The sequence below is a fragment of the Palaemon carinicauda genome, chromosome 16 (genome assembly GCF_036898095.1).
Source record: "Palaemon carinicauda isolate YSFRI2023 chromosome 16, ASM3689809v2, whole genome shotgun sequence".
Lineage (NCBI taxonomy): Eukaryota > Metazoa > Arthropoda > Malacostraca > Decapoda > Palaemonidae > Palaemon > Palaemon carinicauda.
Genome location: NC_090740.1, coordinates 132,517,602 through 132,533,951, shown reverse-complemented (window position 1 = coordinate 132,533,951; position 16,350 = coordinate 132,517,602). Strand labels below are relative to the sequence as shown.

General features: G+C 41.5%; 1 protein-coding gene across 2 annotated transcripts in view; it reads right to left on the bottom strand.

Annotated features, from left to right (window-relative positions):
* The window catches only part of Pli (E3 ubiquitin-protein ligase pellino), a 56,055-nt gene extending 41,466 nt beyond the window's left edge, over nucleotides 1-14,589 (bottom strand). The window contains exons 1-4 of one of the 2 annotated variants that reach the window (XM_068390105.1): nucleotides 14,466-14,589; nucleotides 1,672-1,851; nucleotides 1,302-1,415; nucleotides 908-1,096 (exon numbers count right to left, since the gene is read on the bottom strand). In XM_068390105.1, the coding sequence (XP_068246206.1) occupies nucleotides 908-1,096; nucleotides 1,302-1,415; nucleotides 1,672-1,758 (390 nt within the window). In that variant the 5' untranslated portion in view covers nucleotides 1,759-1,851; nucleotides 14,466-14,589. Of the gene's footprint in view, nucleotides 1-907; nucleotides 1,097-1,301; nucleotides 1,416-1,671; nucleotides 1,852-14,429 lie in introns of both variants that reach the window. The other variant, XM_068390106.1, reaches the window with a different exon arrangement.
* Nucleotides 14,590-16,350: the final 1,761 nt, after the last annotated feature.

Here is a 16,350-nt window from a genome sequence, read left to right as displayed (position 1 = left end):
ATATTTCTTATCTTCAAAGGTACCGATAACTATTTGATAAACACAACACCCCAATACTGATTCCACTTGATAATATATGATTTTGTTTTTAAGCATAATCAGGCAAATTAAAATGGTTCGGCACACAGTACTGTAGTACCTTCAACACCCAGGCCATTCAAGCAAATACAATAGATCAGTAGATGGGCGAGACTGGGCTCCCTAGGAGACACCAAAACACAAGTCTGGGGACTAAACCGTGCAAGGACCGCCAGCTATCAAGTGGGTGGCATAAGTGAGGCTAGAGTACCATTTAGGGAAGCATATCTAGAAGTACTGTACATGAATATGGCAAGTTTTGTGTATAGTATTAAGTTCAAGATAAATTACCTGCTTACAAGGTAGTAGATTGGCCAGGGCACCAGCCATCCATCGAGATACTACCGCTAGTGTTATTGGGTCCTTTGACTAGCCAGACAGTACTACATTTGATTCTTCTCTCTGGTTACAGTTTATTTTCCCTTTGCCTGCACATACACCAGATAGTCTGGCCTATTCTTTACATATTCTCCTCTGTCCTCATACACATGACAACACTGAGATTACCAACATTTGTTTCCTGCTCAAGGGGTACTACTGCATTGTAATTGTTCAGTGGCTACTTTTCTCTTGGTTAGGGTATAATAGACTCTTTAGGTATGGTAAGCAGCTCTTCTAGAAGGACACTCCAAAATCAAACCAATGTTCTCTGGTCCTAGGTCTTAGTTTACCATGGTCTTCCATTGTCTTGGAGTAGAGTTCTCTTGCTTGAGGGTATACTTCGGCACAATATTCTATCTTATTTCTCTTCCTTTTGTTTTTTTTAAAGGTACTGATTATGCAAATTTGTCTAAAATCCTACACAAATTAGACGCTTCTATACATTTACCTGTATACCCCTCTGCGGTGCCGACCGAGATTCTCTTAAGGCGTAAACCCCACCACCTACAGATACTTCTCTCCATATGCCAGGTGTTGCTTCACCTCCACAGAATTGATTCGGAGGATGCATTATTAACACGCCATTCGTCGTTAACCCGTCAATTTCACCATTATTCTGCCACTTGGTTGCTTTCTCCTAGAAAAGTGAAAAACATTTAGGAAAGTTATCAAATTTCAACTTCACTCAATTAGTGTATGAATTAGCATTTCTCGGATTTTGTTTTTACATTTTATTGGTTTTCTAAGAGTCCACAGCATTAAGAACATATACAGTAAGAGTAATGATACATTTCTGTTACAGTCAATCAAAAAACAAGGAAAACCATTATCATGATACTCACACCAAGAAAAATATTTCTTGACGAATCGAAACCAGCGGCATAAACCTGAGTGACACGCGTTGTTCGGTGAGCAATTATCCGACACGCAAATCTACTAATTGTACTCTGTGTTACCTGAAAAGACATAATAGCTCAGCTTTAGTAATTTGATTAAATCATACACTATTACATACGATACCTTTATGATGGAACTTTAATCATTCATGCAGAAATGCAATCAGTACTGTAGTGTTACAACTTATTTCTATTATATGAACACAACTTCCAATCATAAAATAGATCTTTCTGCCTTGAATTTAATTCTGTAAACATAGTATGCCTCAATGGTTCCAATGCCAACTAATAAATCTGAACTATGTACTGTATTCACCTTCATTTCACCATGTTTGTCACCAGGTATGGTGTCCATGACAACGAAATCTATGGGGGCCTCTGATGACCGACCAATTTGGAACATGTCCGTTTCAGTATCAAGCTGATACTCCACTATGACCGCTTGGTTTCGTGATAACGTATAAGAAATACTATGCTGCTGGTTGTCCAGTATAGCCTGGAAAAAAATTTTAACACCATTAATTCTTTTCAATAGCTCATTAACAAACCCTCATTTTCTGTATTTCAGAGGCTACAGGATGAAAATTAAAAAGACAAGATTAGTAACAAAAAAACAAAATATTATAAACGGAGAATACAATAGTACTGTACCTCGGTTTACGCGTAACTTTGAATACAAACACATAGAATAAGAGCCTACAAATTCAAATCTGTTCATGAGCAGAAATTTCCCTCCATATGTGCATTCTTTGTGAACAAATGCTATTGAGACTAGCATGTGATGCATATGAAGAAGTCATATGGTGCCCACATACCAACCACGTAATGTTCATATGAGATTTACACCCCTTTGGATCATGTGAGCATCTTTGGAACTGTTCTTTGGAGAGAGATGACCATGAAATGATTACCGTAGAGGTATTGAAAAAACTAAGGTATGTGTGTGGCAGTAACTGACAAAAATGTACATACAACAACAATTTGTACAATTCTCAAGAAAAAAGAAGGTATCAAATCAATTGATGTAACAAAATGGGTGCTGACATTGACGAAACAACAGCCACATTCTCTTGATAACATAGAGAAGTTACTGCTCATCTGGACCAATGAGAGGCAGTTATTAGGCGATACAATTACAGAGTACTAGGTTGCCCAAGGCACCAGCCACCAGTTGAGATACTACTGCTAGTGATACTGGGTCTTTTGACTAACCAAATAGTACTACATTGGATCTCTCTCTGGTTACAGCTCATTTCCCATTGCATACACATATGATATCAAATAGTCTGGCCTATTTACATATTCTCCTCTGTCCTCATACAACTAACAACAATAAAAATTCTTCCTCGTTCAAGGGGTTAGCTACTGCACTGTAATTCTTCAATTTCTACATTCACTTGGTAATAATAAAAGAGACTTTTTAGCTATGGTAAGAAGCTCTTCTAGGAGGACACTCCAAAATTAATCATAGCTTCTATACCATGATCTTTCACTGTCTTGAGTTAGAGTTCTCTTGCTTGTGGGTACACTCAAGCACATTATTCTATCTGTTTCCTCTTTTTCTTTCCCCACATACCTATTTTACCTTTTATAGCACTTGGATTTGTGGTTCAACTGAAAACAAATACAATATTTCCATAAAAAAAAACTTTCTGGTTCAACCCAGGAAGACAAAAGTGGTGGGCTACCATTAAATCTGCACTTTAGTACATTTGTAACAGTTCCTCCTTTAATGTACTTAAACCAGATGGCTGTTACTCAGTCTCCAAAGAAAACGGCAATCATATTTACCGATGTATTTGACAGCAAGCAGAATAATGAGACTATCATCATAATTCCTGTTTTTGTGAGATTAACTCTCTATTGATGGATCTTGGTGTTTATGAAGATGTAAACCCATATGGCATTTTCCCTTTGGTTGTTATATACTGCAGATTTCTTAGCTCCAATATTACCATGAAAGGGTTCTTTTTGCACTTACTGTACTGGAGAATTGGTAACATTACTCCATAAATGTGTTTTTGGTAGGTATAGATGCTGATCACTGCCCAATTTCCATAATTCCCTTATTGTGTTAAAATTTTTAACATCTTTTGGCAAAAACATCTAAAGTATGTTGAAGATAATCATCTGTTCCCTAGTCTGCAATTTTACTTTTGCAAAGGTTTTGGAGCATGTGATCCCCTTCTTACAATTTCCAATGCTGTATAGAAATCCTTTGACAGTGGTCAGGACTTTGGTATGATTGGCCTGGACGGTAGTGCTGCCTTTGACCATATTAATCATAAGCCCTCGTTTTCGAACTCAAACAGTTGAAAGTAGGTGGGGTTTTTTCTTAGGAGGATTATTAAGTTTTCAAATAATAGATTAAAAAGAATTGTTGTTGTTGATAGGCACCACAGTGAGTACAGTATAGTAATGTGATATCTGATGTTCTAGGTATGTTCTTGCTCCATTACTTTTCATACTAGACACACATGTTGTGTATCAATTTTATCTCCTGAATGTACTGTAGATCTAGGGTTGCTGAATCCCCTAATAGACCCCTAGCTAAAATTTGTACATGGTGTAAATTATAGGGACTGAAGTTGAACCTTAATGAAACTCAAAGTATGATCAAAAGAAGATCTCAAACAGAGGCGTCAACATCAAGATCTCTGCAATGATGATGTTTCTTAAACTATATAAAACTCCTTTATAACTTTAGGTGTAATTCATGATTGCAAATCTACTTTTGAGAATGTTTTTCTTTAAAGATTTTTATTATCATTCCATTCTGAAGAAATGTTTTAATTCTTTCATTCTACCTAGTTTTAGGTACTACATTGCTCTCCTGTCTGATGCTCAACTGCTGATTCACAACTTAGTTTGTTGGATAAAACTTGTGTCTATTAAATTTCTTATTCCAGATCTGGATATTAAGCTCTGACACCATTGTTCAGTTAGTTCTTTATACATGATGCATAAGATTTTAAAAAAATCTGACCATCCTTTGCATTCAGAACTTCCTTGACTGTACCAACCCGTACATAGTAGAGTAATAGGTATGCTGTTAGTTTTAACAGACTTGCAGTCACCATCATAAGGCTTAATACTTCGACCAGATTGTGAAATAATCTTCCTACTCGTGCAGGTGAATCGGTGGAACTTCAGAAATTCAAACTTTCAGAGAATGTTCTTATGTTGAACAGGCTGACATAAGTGTGTCTCCATAGTTTATATATGACATTTATTTTAACATTGTTACTGATCTAAGATATGTTACTGTATATTCTTTATTCATAACTTTTTATATAGTTTATCTATTCACTTATTTCCTTTCCTCACAGGGCTATCTTTCCTTGTTGGAGGCATTGGCCTTGTAGCATCCTGCTTTTACAAGTAGGGTTGTAGCTTAGCTAGTAATAATAATAATAACAAATAACCAAAGTCTCTTTGTTCTTCAGAGCAAAAATAATGAAGTATTACTATAATTTTAAGACCAATAAGGCCTTTCATTTCAGACCAATGTTGTACTAAAATAAATTCATTCAAATGTCAATTTCCTAGAGAAATTTAAAAATATTGTAATGTGCAGACATAGGAATGGAGGTAGAGAAGTCATATAAGGTTTAAATTTTATGAGTACTCCTACTTTGATGTTTTACCAATTTTAACAACTACTTATATATAAAATCAAAACATGGGACAAATCAAAACTATGGGACAAATCAAAACTATGGATAAATGTATGAATAAATTTCTGTAAACAGTACACAACCATAACTAAACAATTTGTGGAATCATATATTTTTCTAATAAAACCGGAGGTAAAAAGTAAATATCAGGAAAGGTTGCAAATGACATATGACGAAGTGAAAGTAAGAGAAACTGGCAATTTAGAGGAGAAGTGGAAGTTAGTAAAAGAAAATTTTGTTGGGATTGCAAGTGATGTGTGTGGAAAGAAGTTTGTTGGAGGCAGCATGAGGAAGGGCAGTGAATGGTGGAATGAAGGAGTGAATGTAAAAGTGGAAGAGAAAAAAAAGAGGGCTTTTGAAGAATGGCTGCAGAGTAATAGTATAGAGAAGTATAGAGAAGTATGAAAAATATACAGAAAAATGTGGAAGTAAAGTGCAAGGTACGTGAGGCAAAGAGGGCAGCTGACCTGAGATGGGGTCAGGGATTAGGTCATCATATGAAGAGAATAAGAAGTTGTTTTGGAAAGAAGAGAAGAGAGTAAGGAAGGCTACCTCAAGAATTGAAAAGACCGTGAAAGATGGAAATGGAAGGTTGTTAAAAGGAGAGGAGGCAAGGAAAAGATGGGCGGAATATTTTGAAAGTTTACTGAATGTTGAGGATAATAGGGAGGCAGATATAATTGCTGTTGCAGGTATTGAGGTGCCAGTGATGGGAGATGAGAATGAGAGAGAGATTACAATAGATGAAGTGAGGAGAGCACTAGATGAAACGAGAGTAGGAAAAGCGTCTGGTATGGATGGTGTGAGAGCTGAGATGTTGAAGGAAGGGGGTGTGACTGTACTTGAATGGTTGGTGAGATTGTTTAATATGTATTTTGTGTTGTCAATGGTACTAGTAGATTGGGTTTGTGCATGTATTGTACCACTATATAAGGGTAAGGGAGATGTGCATGAGTGTTGTAATTCAAGAGGTATTAGTTGTTAAGCATAGTTGGAAAAGTGTATGGTAGAGTAATGATTAATAGGATCAAGGATAAAACAGAGAATGCAATCTTAGAAATACAGGGTGGTTTTAGAAGAGGTAGGGGTTGTATGAATCAGATTTTTACAGTAAGGCAGATATGCGAGAAATATTTAGCAAAAAGTAAGGAGGTGTATGTTGCGTTTATGGATCTGGAGAAAGCGTATGATAGAGCTGATAGGGAAGCATTGTGGAATGTGATGAGGTTATATGGAGTTGGTGGGAGGTTGTTGCAAGCAGTGAAAAGTTTCTACAAAGGTAGTAAAGCATGTGTTAGGATAGGAAATGAAGTGAGTGATTGGTTTCCGGTGAGAGTGGGGCTGAGACAGGGATGTGTGATGTCGCCGTGGTTATTTAACATGTTATTTTTATAATAAAATAAATTTTTGAATATACTTACCCGGTGATTATATAAGCTGCAGCTCTGCTGCCCGACAGAAAAACTCTACGCTCAAAATCCGCCAGCGATCGCTATGCAGGTAGGGGGTGTACTGTACTTCAACAGCGCCATCTGTCGTGCAGGTACTCAGTACTCAATGTAAACACAGAACTCAATTTTCTCCTCGGTCCACTGGGTCTCTATTGGGGAGGAAGGGAGGGTCCTTTAATATATAATCACCGGGTAAGTATATTCAAAAATTTATTTTATTATAAAAATAACATTTTTCAATATTAAACTTAGCCGGTGATTATATAAGCTAATTCACACCCAGGGGGGTGGGTAGAGACCAGCATTAATTGTTTACATTATTATGAGCTAAGGATTTTGTATTTCATTTTAGCAGTTATTCAAAATAACAAACATAAAATAAATAAGTACCTGGTAAGGAAGTCGACTTGAACAATTACTCTGCCTTTTTTAAGTACGTCTTCCTTACTGAGCCTCGCGATCCTCTTAGGATGCTGAGCGACTCCTAGGAGCTGAAGTATCAAGGGTTGCAACCCATACTACAGGACCTCATCAAAACCTATAATCTAGGCGCTTCTCAAGAAAAGAATTTGACCACCCGCCAAATCAACCAGGATGCGAAAGGCTTCTTAGCCTTCCGGACAACCCAAAAACAACAATAAAAAACATTTCAAGAGAAAGATTAAAAAAGGTTATGGAATTAGGGGAATGTAGTGGTTGAGCCCTCACCCACTACTGCACTCGCTGCTACGAATGGTCCCAGGGTGTAGCAGTTCTCGTAAAGAGACTGGACATCTTTAAGATAAAAAGACGCGAACACTGACTTGCTTCTCCAATAGGTTGCGTCCATTATACTCTGCAGAGATCTATTTTGTTTAAAAGCCACTGAAGTAGCGACAGCTCTAACTTCATGTGTCTTTACCTTCAGCAAAGCATGGTCTTCTTCATTCAGATGGGAATGAGCTTCTCGTATCAACAGTCTGATATAATAGGAAACTGCATTCTTTGACATAGGCAAAGAAGGTTTCTTAATAGAACACCATAAAGCTTCTGACTGTCCTCGTAAAGATTTAGTTCGTCTTAAATAGAACTTAAGAGCTCTAACAGGGCATAAGACTCTTTCTAGTTCATTTCCAACCATATTTGAAAGGCTTGGAATATCGAACGATTTCGGCCAAGGGCGAGAAGGTAGCTCGTTTTTGGCTAGAAAACCAAGCTGTAAGTAGCCGTTTCGGATGAAAATCCGATGTTCCTGCTGAAGGCGTGAATCTCACTGACTCTTTTAGCTGTGGCTAAGCAAACCAGGAAAAGAGTCTTTAAAGTGAGATCTTTAAAGTAGGCTGATTGTAGTGGCTCGAACCTTTCTGACATCAGGAATCTTAGTACCACGTCTAAATTCCATCCAGGTGTAGCCAAACGACGCTCCTTCGTGGTCTCAAAAGACTTAAGGAGGTCCTGTAGATCTTTGTTGTTGGAAAGATCTAAGCCTCTGTGATGGAAGACTGTTGCCAACATGCTTCTGTAACCTTTGATAGTGGGAGCTGAAAGAGATCTTTCTTTCCTCAGGTATAATAGGAAGTCAGCTATTTGGGTTACAGAGGTACTGGTCGAGGATACTGATACCGACTTGCACCAGTTTCGGAAGACTTCCCACTTCGACTGGTAGACTCTAAGAGTGGATGTCCTCCTTGCTCTAGCAATCGCCCTGGCTGCCTCCTTCGAAAAGCCTCTAGCTCTTGAGAGTCTTTCGATAGTCTGAAGGCAGTCAGACGAAGAGCGTGGAGGCCTGGGTGTACCTTCTTTACGTGTGGCTGACGTAGAAGGTCCACTCTTAGAGGAAGAGTTCTGGGAACGTCCACCAGCCATTGAAGTACCTCGGTGAACCATTCTCTCGCGGGCCAGAGGGGAGCAACTGACGTCAACCTTGTCCCTTCGTGAGAGGCGAACTTCTGCAGTACCTTGTTGACAATCTTGAACGGGGGGAATGCATAAAGGTCTAGATGGGACCAATCCAGTAGAAAGGCATCTATATGAACTGCTGCTGGGTCCGGGATTGGTGAGCAATATATTGGGAGCCTCTTGGTCATCGAGGTTGCGAAAAGATCTATGGTAGGTTGGCCCCATGTGGCCCATAGTCTCTTGCACACATCCTTGTGTAGGGTCCATTCTGTTGGGATGATTTGACCCCTCCGACTGAGGCAATCCGCCATGACATTCATATTGCCTTGGATGAACCTCGTTACTAGAGAAAGGTTTAGATCTCTTGACCAGGTGAGGAGGTCCCTTGCGATCTCGTACAACGTCATAGAATGGGTCCCTCCTTGCTTGGAGATGTACGCCAAGGCCGTGGTGTTGTCCGAGTTCACCTCCACCACTTTGCCTTGAAGGAGGGACTTGAAGCTTTTCAAGGCCAGATGAACTGCCAGTAGCTCCTTGCAGTTGATATGTAACGTTCTTTGATTCGAGTTCCACGTTCCCGAGCATTCCCGACCGTCCAATGTCGCACCCCAGCCCGTGTCCGATGCGTCCGAGAAGAGAACATGGTTGGGGGTCTGAACAGCCAGGGGCAGACCCTCTCTGAGGTTCATACTGTCCTTCCACCAAGTCAGTGATGACTTCATCTTCTCGGAAATGGGGATCGAGACCGCTTCTAGCGTCTTGTCCTTTTTCCAGTAAACAGCTAGGTGAAATTGAAGGGGACGGAGGTGTAGTCTCCCTAACGAAACGAACTGTTCCAGGGATGATAGCGTCCCTATCAGACTCATCCACTGTCTGACTGAACATCGTTTCTTCTTTAGCATGTTCTGGATGCATACCTGGGCTTGACTTGTTCTGGGGGCCGACGGAAAAGCCCGAAAAGCTTGACTGTGAATCTCCATCCCTAAATACACTATAGTTTGGGATGGGACCAGTTGGGACTTTTCCATATTGACCAGGAGACCCAATTCCTTGATCAGATCTAGAGTCCACTTTAGATTCTCCAGACAACGACGAATGGAAGAAGCTCTTAGAAGCCAGTCGTCCAAATAGAGGGAGGCTCTGATATCCGCTAAATGCAGGAATTTGGCAATATTCCTCATCAGCCTCGTAAACACAAGAGGAGCCGTGCTTAGGCCAAAGCACAGGGCTTGAAATTGGTAGACAACCTTTTCGTAAACGAATCTCAGAAAAGGTTGGGATTCTGGGTGGATGGGGACGTGAAAGTATGCGTCCCTTAGGTCTAAAGAGACCATCCAGTCTTCCTTCCTGACCGCTGCTAGAACTGACTTTGTGGTCTCCATGGCGAACGTCTGCTTTGTGACAAAGACATTCAGCGCACTGACGTCTAGCACCGGCCTCCACCCTCCTGTCTTCTTTACCACTAAGAAGAGACGGTTGTAGAAGCCCGGGGATTGATGGTCCCGGACTTTGACTACCGCTCCCTTTTCTAGTAAGAGAGACACCTCCTGCTTCAAAGCTAGCCTCTTGTCTTCCTCTTTGTACCTGGGAGAGAGATCGATGGGAGACGTTGCTAGAGGGGGTTTGCGGACAAACGGGATCTTGTACCCTTCTCTGAGCAACTTCACAGATTGTGCATCTGCGCCCCTTTTCTCCCAGGTCTGCCAGAAGTTCTTGAGTCTGGCTCCCACTGCTGTTTGAAGAAGGTGGCAGTCAGACTCTGCCTTTAAAGGACTTGGTACCTTTCTTCTTCCCACGTCTCCCTTCGGCACGAGCACCTCCTCTGCTGGAGGCTCTGCCACGAAAGGGCGGAATGAATCTGGACGCTGGAGTGTCCATCCTGGGTCTAGACACGGTAGGCAAAGGGGTGGCTTTGCGGGCAGAGGACGCAACCAGGTCATGGGTGTCTTTCTGAATCAAGGAGGCAGCAATCTCCTTTATCAATTCCTCTGGGAAGAGACACTTTGAGAGAGGAGCAAAAAGAAGTTCCGATCTCTGACACGGTGTTACTCCAGCTGACAGGAAAGAGCAAAGGTTTTCCCGTTTCTTGAGGACCCCGGATACGAACGAAGCCGCAAGCTCACTGGATCCGTCACGTATGGCCTTGTCCATGCAGGACATAATGAACAAGGAAGCTTCCTTGTCAGAAGGGGAGATCTTCCTGCTCAAAGCTCCCAGACACCAGTCCAAAAAGTTAAAAACCTCGAAGGCTCTAAACACTCCTTTCAACAGATGGTCTAAGTCTGAAGGAGACCAACATATCTTAGAGCGTCTCATGGCTAGCCTGCGGGGAGAGTCTACTAGACTTGAGAAGTCGCCCTGGGCAGAGGCAGGAACTCCCAAGCCGAGAACTTCTCCCGTGGCATACCAGACGCTCGATCTGGAAGAGAGTCTCGCAGGGGGAAACGTAAATGCTGTCTTCCCAAGGTTCTTTTTGGACTGCATCCAATCTCCTAACACTCGTAAAGCTCTCTTGGACGAGCGGGCGAGGACGAGTTTCGTAAAGGCAGGCGCGGATGACTGCGTGCCTAAAGCAAACTCTGACGGAGGAGAGCGTGGGGCCGCAGATACAAACTGATCAGGATACATCTCCTTGAACAGAGCAAGAACTTTCCTAAAGTCCAAGGAGGGTTGCGTGGTCTTGGGTTCGTCGATGTCCGTATGTGGGTCGTCAATGTGTGCAGCGTCGTCATCATCAGAGAGTCCATCATCTGAAAACTGAGGAGGAAGCGGCAAAGGAGTAGGAATCGGCTGGTCAGCTGAGTCCGGCAGCACGGGTGCACGCGTGACTGAACCGGACGCAACGTCATGGAACTGTTGCCCAGTCTGTGAACTGGCAACAACCATAGCAGCGCGGGGACGCAAAGCGTCTACTCCAGACTGTCTAGTCTGCTGTGGGCGAGTAGAGGTAACCACACTGGGTTGCGGAGGTTGACGCACCGCGTCAAAACAAAACAACTTAGGCTGTTGTTGTAACTCGCGAACGTCAACGGAAGGTTCCGTGCGTCGCTGAACGTCAACATGCGGCTGGCAGGGTACACTGGAACGCATGGGTGGCGGGACTCTCACAGCTGGAGTGCGGGAGAAGGTAGCCTCAGCGTCCACTGGACGCACAACCGTGGGTGGTTGTAGGCTAGAGGTTGGTGCAGCGTCAACCTTCTCCGCACGAAAGTCCTGCATCAATGACGTTAACTGTGACTGCATGGTCTGCAGCAAATACCACTTAGGGTCTACAGGAGCAGGTGTGGCAACAGACGGTGTTACTGCCTGATGCGGTACCGCTTTGCCTCTCTTAGGAGGTGAGCAGTCGTCGGAAGACTGCAGCGAGTCCGAACTGACCCAGTGGCTACAACTGGGCCGTTGGACTTGCGCGGAAGGGACCGACTTGCGCTTAAGAGGCCGCGAGACCTTGGTCCATGGTTTCTTTCGAGAAACCTCTTCCGCAGACGAGGAATAAATGGGCTCTCTCGTCTTCGTGTGGGTGGGGCGATCTTGGTTAGATACGCCCGAAACCACGGAGGGAACGTCTGTTCGCTGATTAAAGCCTCTCGAACCCTTTGGTCGTACGACATTGCTTCTCCCCTGGGCTTGGGAGCTTGCAAGAGGTCCCGGACTGGGAGGACGACAGGCACGAACAGACGAACCCTCAAGCGCAACACTATCCACAACACTTTCCACAACACTACCACTCACTTTATCACTACCCACTGCACTCTTGCACTTCAACTCTTTGACGTCTGCCATGAGTTGGTTACGGTCACTAGCCAAGGACTCGACTCTCTCACCCAGAGCCTGGATGGCACGCATCATATCTGCCATCGAAGGTTGTTGAGTGCTAGAAGGGGGATCAGGTGCAACCACTACAGGGGAAGGAATAGGTTGTGGGGCATGAGGAGAGGAAAATTCAACGGAGCGAGATGAACTTCTCCTGACTCTCTCTCTCTCTAGCCTACGTGTATATTTCTGGAATTCGATAAAATCGAATTCCGAAAGCCCAACGCATTCCTCACATCGATCTTCCAATTGACAGGTCTTATCCCAACAATTGGAACAAACGGTGTGAGGATCGATAGAGGCCTTCGGAAGACGCCTTGAACAGTCCCTAGCATTACACTTCCTGAACTTAGGGACTTGAGAAGGGTCAGCCACTTTGAATTAGTCAAAGGGGAATTCAAAATCTATCCAAAGTCGTCAACAAATAATCCGATATCAACAAAAGAATGCAAGGATGTATTGAAGATAACGTCTGCAAAGCGAAAGCTCAAAACTAGAAATGTGTACTTCACCAAAATATGTGAAAACCAATCCAGTAAGCAACAGCGAATTTAGTAGGTCTTGCCGGTGGCACGACAAGAGAGAAAATTGAGTTCTGTGTTTACATTGAGTACTGAGTACCTGCACGACAGATGGCGCTGTTGAAGTACACCCCCTACCTGCATAGCGATCACTGGCGGATTTTGAGCGTAGAGTTTTTCTGTCGGGCAGCAGAGCTGCAGCTTATATAATCACCGGCTAAGTTTAATATTGAAAATTGTATGTTGATGGAGTGGTGAGAGAGGTGAATGCTCGAGTGCTTGGACGAGGATTAAAACTGGTAGACGAGAATGACCATGAATGGGAGGTAAATCAGTTGTTGTTTGCGGTTGTTACTGTACTGGTTGTAGACACAGAAGAGAAGCTTGGCCGATTAGTGACAGAATTTGGAAGGGTGTGTGACAGAAGGAAGTTGAGAGTAAGGTTATGAAATGTACGCGAAGGGAAGGTGTTGCAAGGTTGAATGTCATGTTGAATGGAGAGTTACTTGAGGAGGTGGATCAGTTTAAGCACTTGGGGTCTGTTGTTGCAGCAAATGGTGGAGTGGAAGCAGATGTACGTCAGAGAGTGAATGAAGGTTGCAAAGTGTTGGGGGCAGTTAAGGGAGTAGTAAAAAATAGAGGGCTGGACATGAATGTAAAGCGAGTTCTATATGAGAAAGTGATTGTACCAACTGTGATGTATGGATCGGAGTTGTGGAGAATGAAAGTGACGGAGAGACAGAAATTGAATGTGTTTGAGATGAAGTGTCTAAGGAGTATGGCTGGTGTATCTCGAGTAGATAGGGTTAGGAACGAAGTGGTGAGAGTGAGAACGGGTGTAAGAAATGAGTTAGCAGCTAGAGTGGATATGAATGTGTTGAGGTGGTTTGGCCATGTTAAGAGAATAGAAAATGGCTGTCTGTTAAAGAAGGTGATGAATGCAAGAGTTCATGGAAGAAGTATAAGAGGAAGGCCAAGGTTTGGGTGGATGGATGGAGTGAAGGAAGCTCTGGGTGATAGGAGGATAGATGTGAGAGAGGCAAGAGAGCGTGCTAGAAATAGGAATGATTGGCAAGCGATTGTGATGCAGTTCCGGTAGGCCCTGCTGCTGCCTACGATGCCTTAGATGACCGCGGAGGTACCAGCAGTAGGGGATTCAGCATTATGAAGCTTCATCTGTGGTGGATAATGTGGGAGGGTGGGCTGTGGCACCCTAGCAGTACCAGCTGAACTCGGTTGAGTCCCTTATTAGGCTGGAGGAACGTAGAGAGTAGAGGTCCCCTTTTTTGTTTTTGTTTCATTTGTTGATGTCGGCTACCCTCCAAAATTGGGGGAAGTGCTTGGTATATGTATGTAGGTATGTATATATTTTTCTTTACCTTATTAATCCTAACCTCTCATTCCCTTCGGAAAATACCTAGAGCGAACACACATGTTAATCCCCAACCTTATAAAATGTTCCACTATATTCTATAATACAAATTAACTATATAGTTAAATCAAATAAACTTTTAAATGTCTAAAGACAATAATCTTACTACTAATAAAATTAACAAAATAAGCATAGTCCTGTACAGCAAAAAGACCAGCTTGATGTTTTAAATAAGCTACCACATCATTATAATGTACAGTATAGTATAATAAACCACTGTACTGTATACACCAATTAACATAAAACAATGATTATTTTTGAGGACATAACATAAAAAAACTTGAGCTATTGCTTTCACTAACCTGTGTATTCTGAGGCGCCAATAGCTCTACACTAACCTGTGTATTCTGAGGCGCCCGGACAACATAGTGTCGGGCTGGCTTGACCCCATTAGCACACTGTCGTCTGTGGAGAACAAACTTGCTCCTTCGCCTACCCTTGTCGCACGGCGGAAGGTAACCATTATACCTGAAAGAAACAGCAGGAGTTAACTTGGTTGAAATGCATGTATGTGTCATTAAGAGTTATGATTAAAAGGCTGACTTTTTGAAAACAATAACCAGTTTAGAAAAACAGTAAACCTATGAGAAGACAAGACCCAGAAAGAGATTTTTATCAGTGCTGTACCAGAATTTGGAAATTTCCCATTCCTAGTTTCTTGATTCCTGCACCTTTCAAAGTAATGCCTAAACTTTTTGCATCCTAATTTCATTGCGTATTCCTATCTCCGACAATTGTCTAATCCTCGCAGCTTTGTCGTATGATAAAAATACCATGAGAAAATATCTACAGTACATGACAGTACCTAATTCCATACTGCCCTCCATACTATATTCAGCTTGACATTCCAAACATAGTTGGCACTCCATCCTTCTTCCTGCCTACATTGATTTGGTATTAGTTTTCATGAATCTTGGTACTGTACACTTCAAGGAAAGCTGAGGAGACATCTGGAGAAACATAAGGACAAAGCCAGTTTAACAAAAAAAGGACCAATTAATCGAATTACAATAAAATAAGAAACACTAAAGTATTGTCTTAAGGGAATAAAAACCCCTGTATTGTGCTGACAATACTGTACTGTACATCTAGAACTGGCATGTTTCCCCTCAGTTTCTTGTGATGGAAAATGAAAATCATGAACCCAACTGTACATTGGATAAATTAAAATTACGACCATTTTCCTAGACTAAACTAAAATAAAAATTTACAATAATAGCAAGCAGCACAAACATCATGCTGTAAACCCCCCCCCCCCCTTACAAAACATAGCATACATTAATACTCTAGACCAATATAAAAAAAAAAAATCCTCTGCTGATGAATTTAAAAATTCTGATCAAGGTGATACCAAATGTAGTATGGTCATATTACAAATATGTTTTATATCCAACAAATTTAAAACAATGTACATAACATGTACGAATGGAAGAGGTATTATATTTTCTAAAGGAAACATTGACTGAAATGAGGTGTGAATCTGTGATTGCAATATTTTTTGCAAAAAAAATATACTTAGCATATATCAAATGTAACGATGACAGATATTTACCGATCAAAACTGCTTTATATTGAACAATAAAACATAGCAAGAACTGAAAAGGTAAACAAACCTTTTTTTACTCTCATCCACATTTAACATTCTCCTTCCACTTCATAAACAAGATATAGCTCAATGATCCCTTCAAACATTTAAACCTTTGGCTTTCATAAACAGATCTCTCCTCTGCAATATCTTTAGCATTCACCTTCCATTACTTTATTTTCTTATTTCTATGATTTCCGGCTTTTCCCAACAAAATATAATCTAACATTTACTACCATGAAATTATACAAATAAAAATTACATTCTTTGGTCACTGGTAGAAACATTAACTGCTACATGTTCATGATCATCCTCAAAACATCAATTAATCTGGCTTAGATTAATTTTCAAATTACATGAGCTCTTTTTACAAACACTTTTAAGGTTTTCACTAGTTTCTGCATTTTTTTTTTTATTACAAAAAAACTGATTTTTCCATTCCTATTTCCAACTCGATTTCTTAACTCAGAAAAAATGATCATGCATCTTGTCTTTCCTCAAATAACTAGCATCGCTTCATCCACGAAGATGCATACCGAAGAAAAGACATACTGCTTATTTCGAACCTCCTAGCTCGTCATGCACTGCAAAAATATTAATTACCATACTTTCAATATATTTAGCCAGAATATACCACC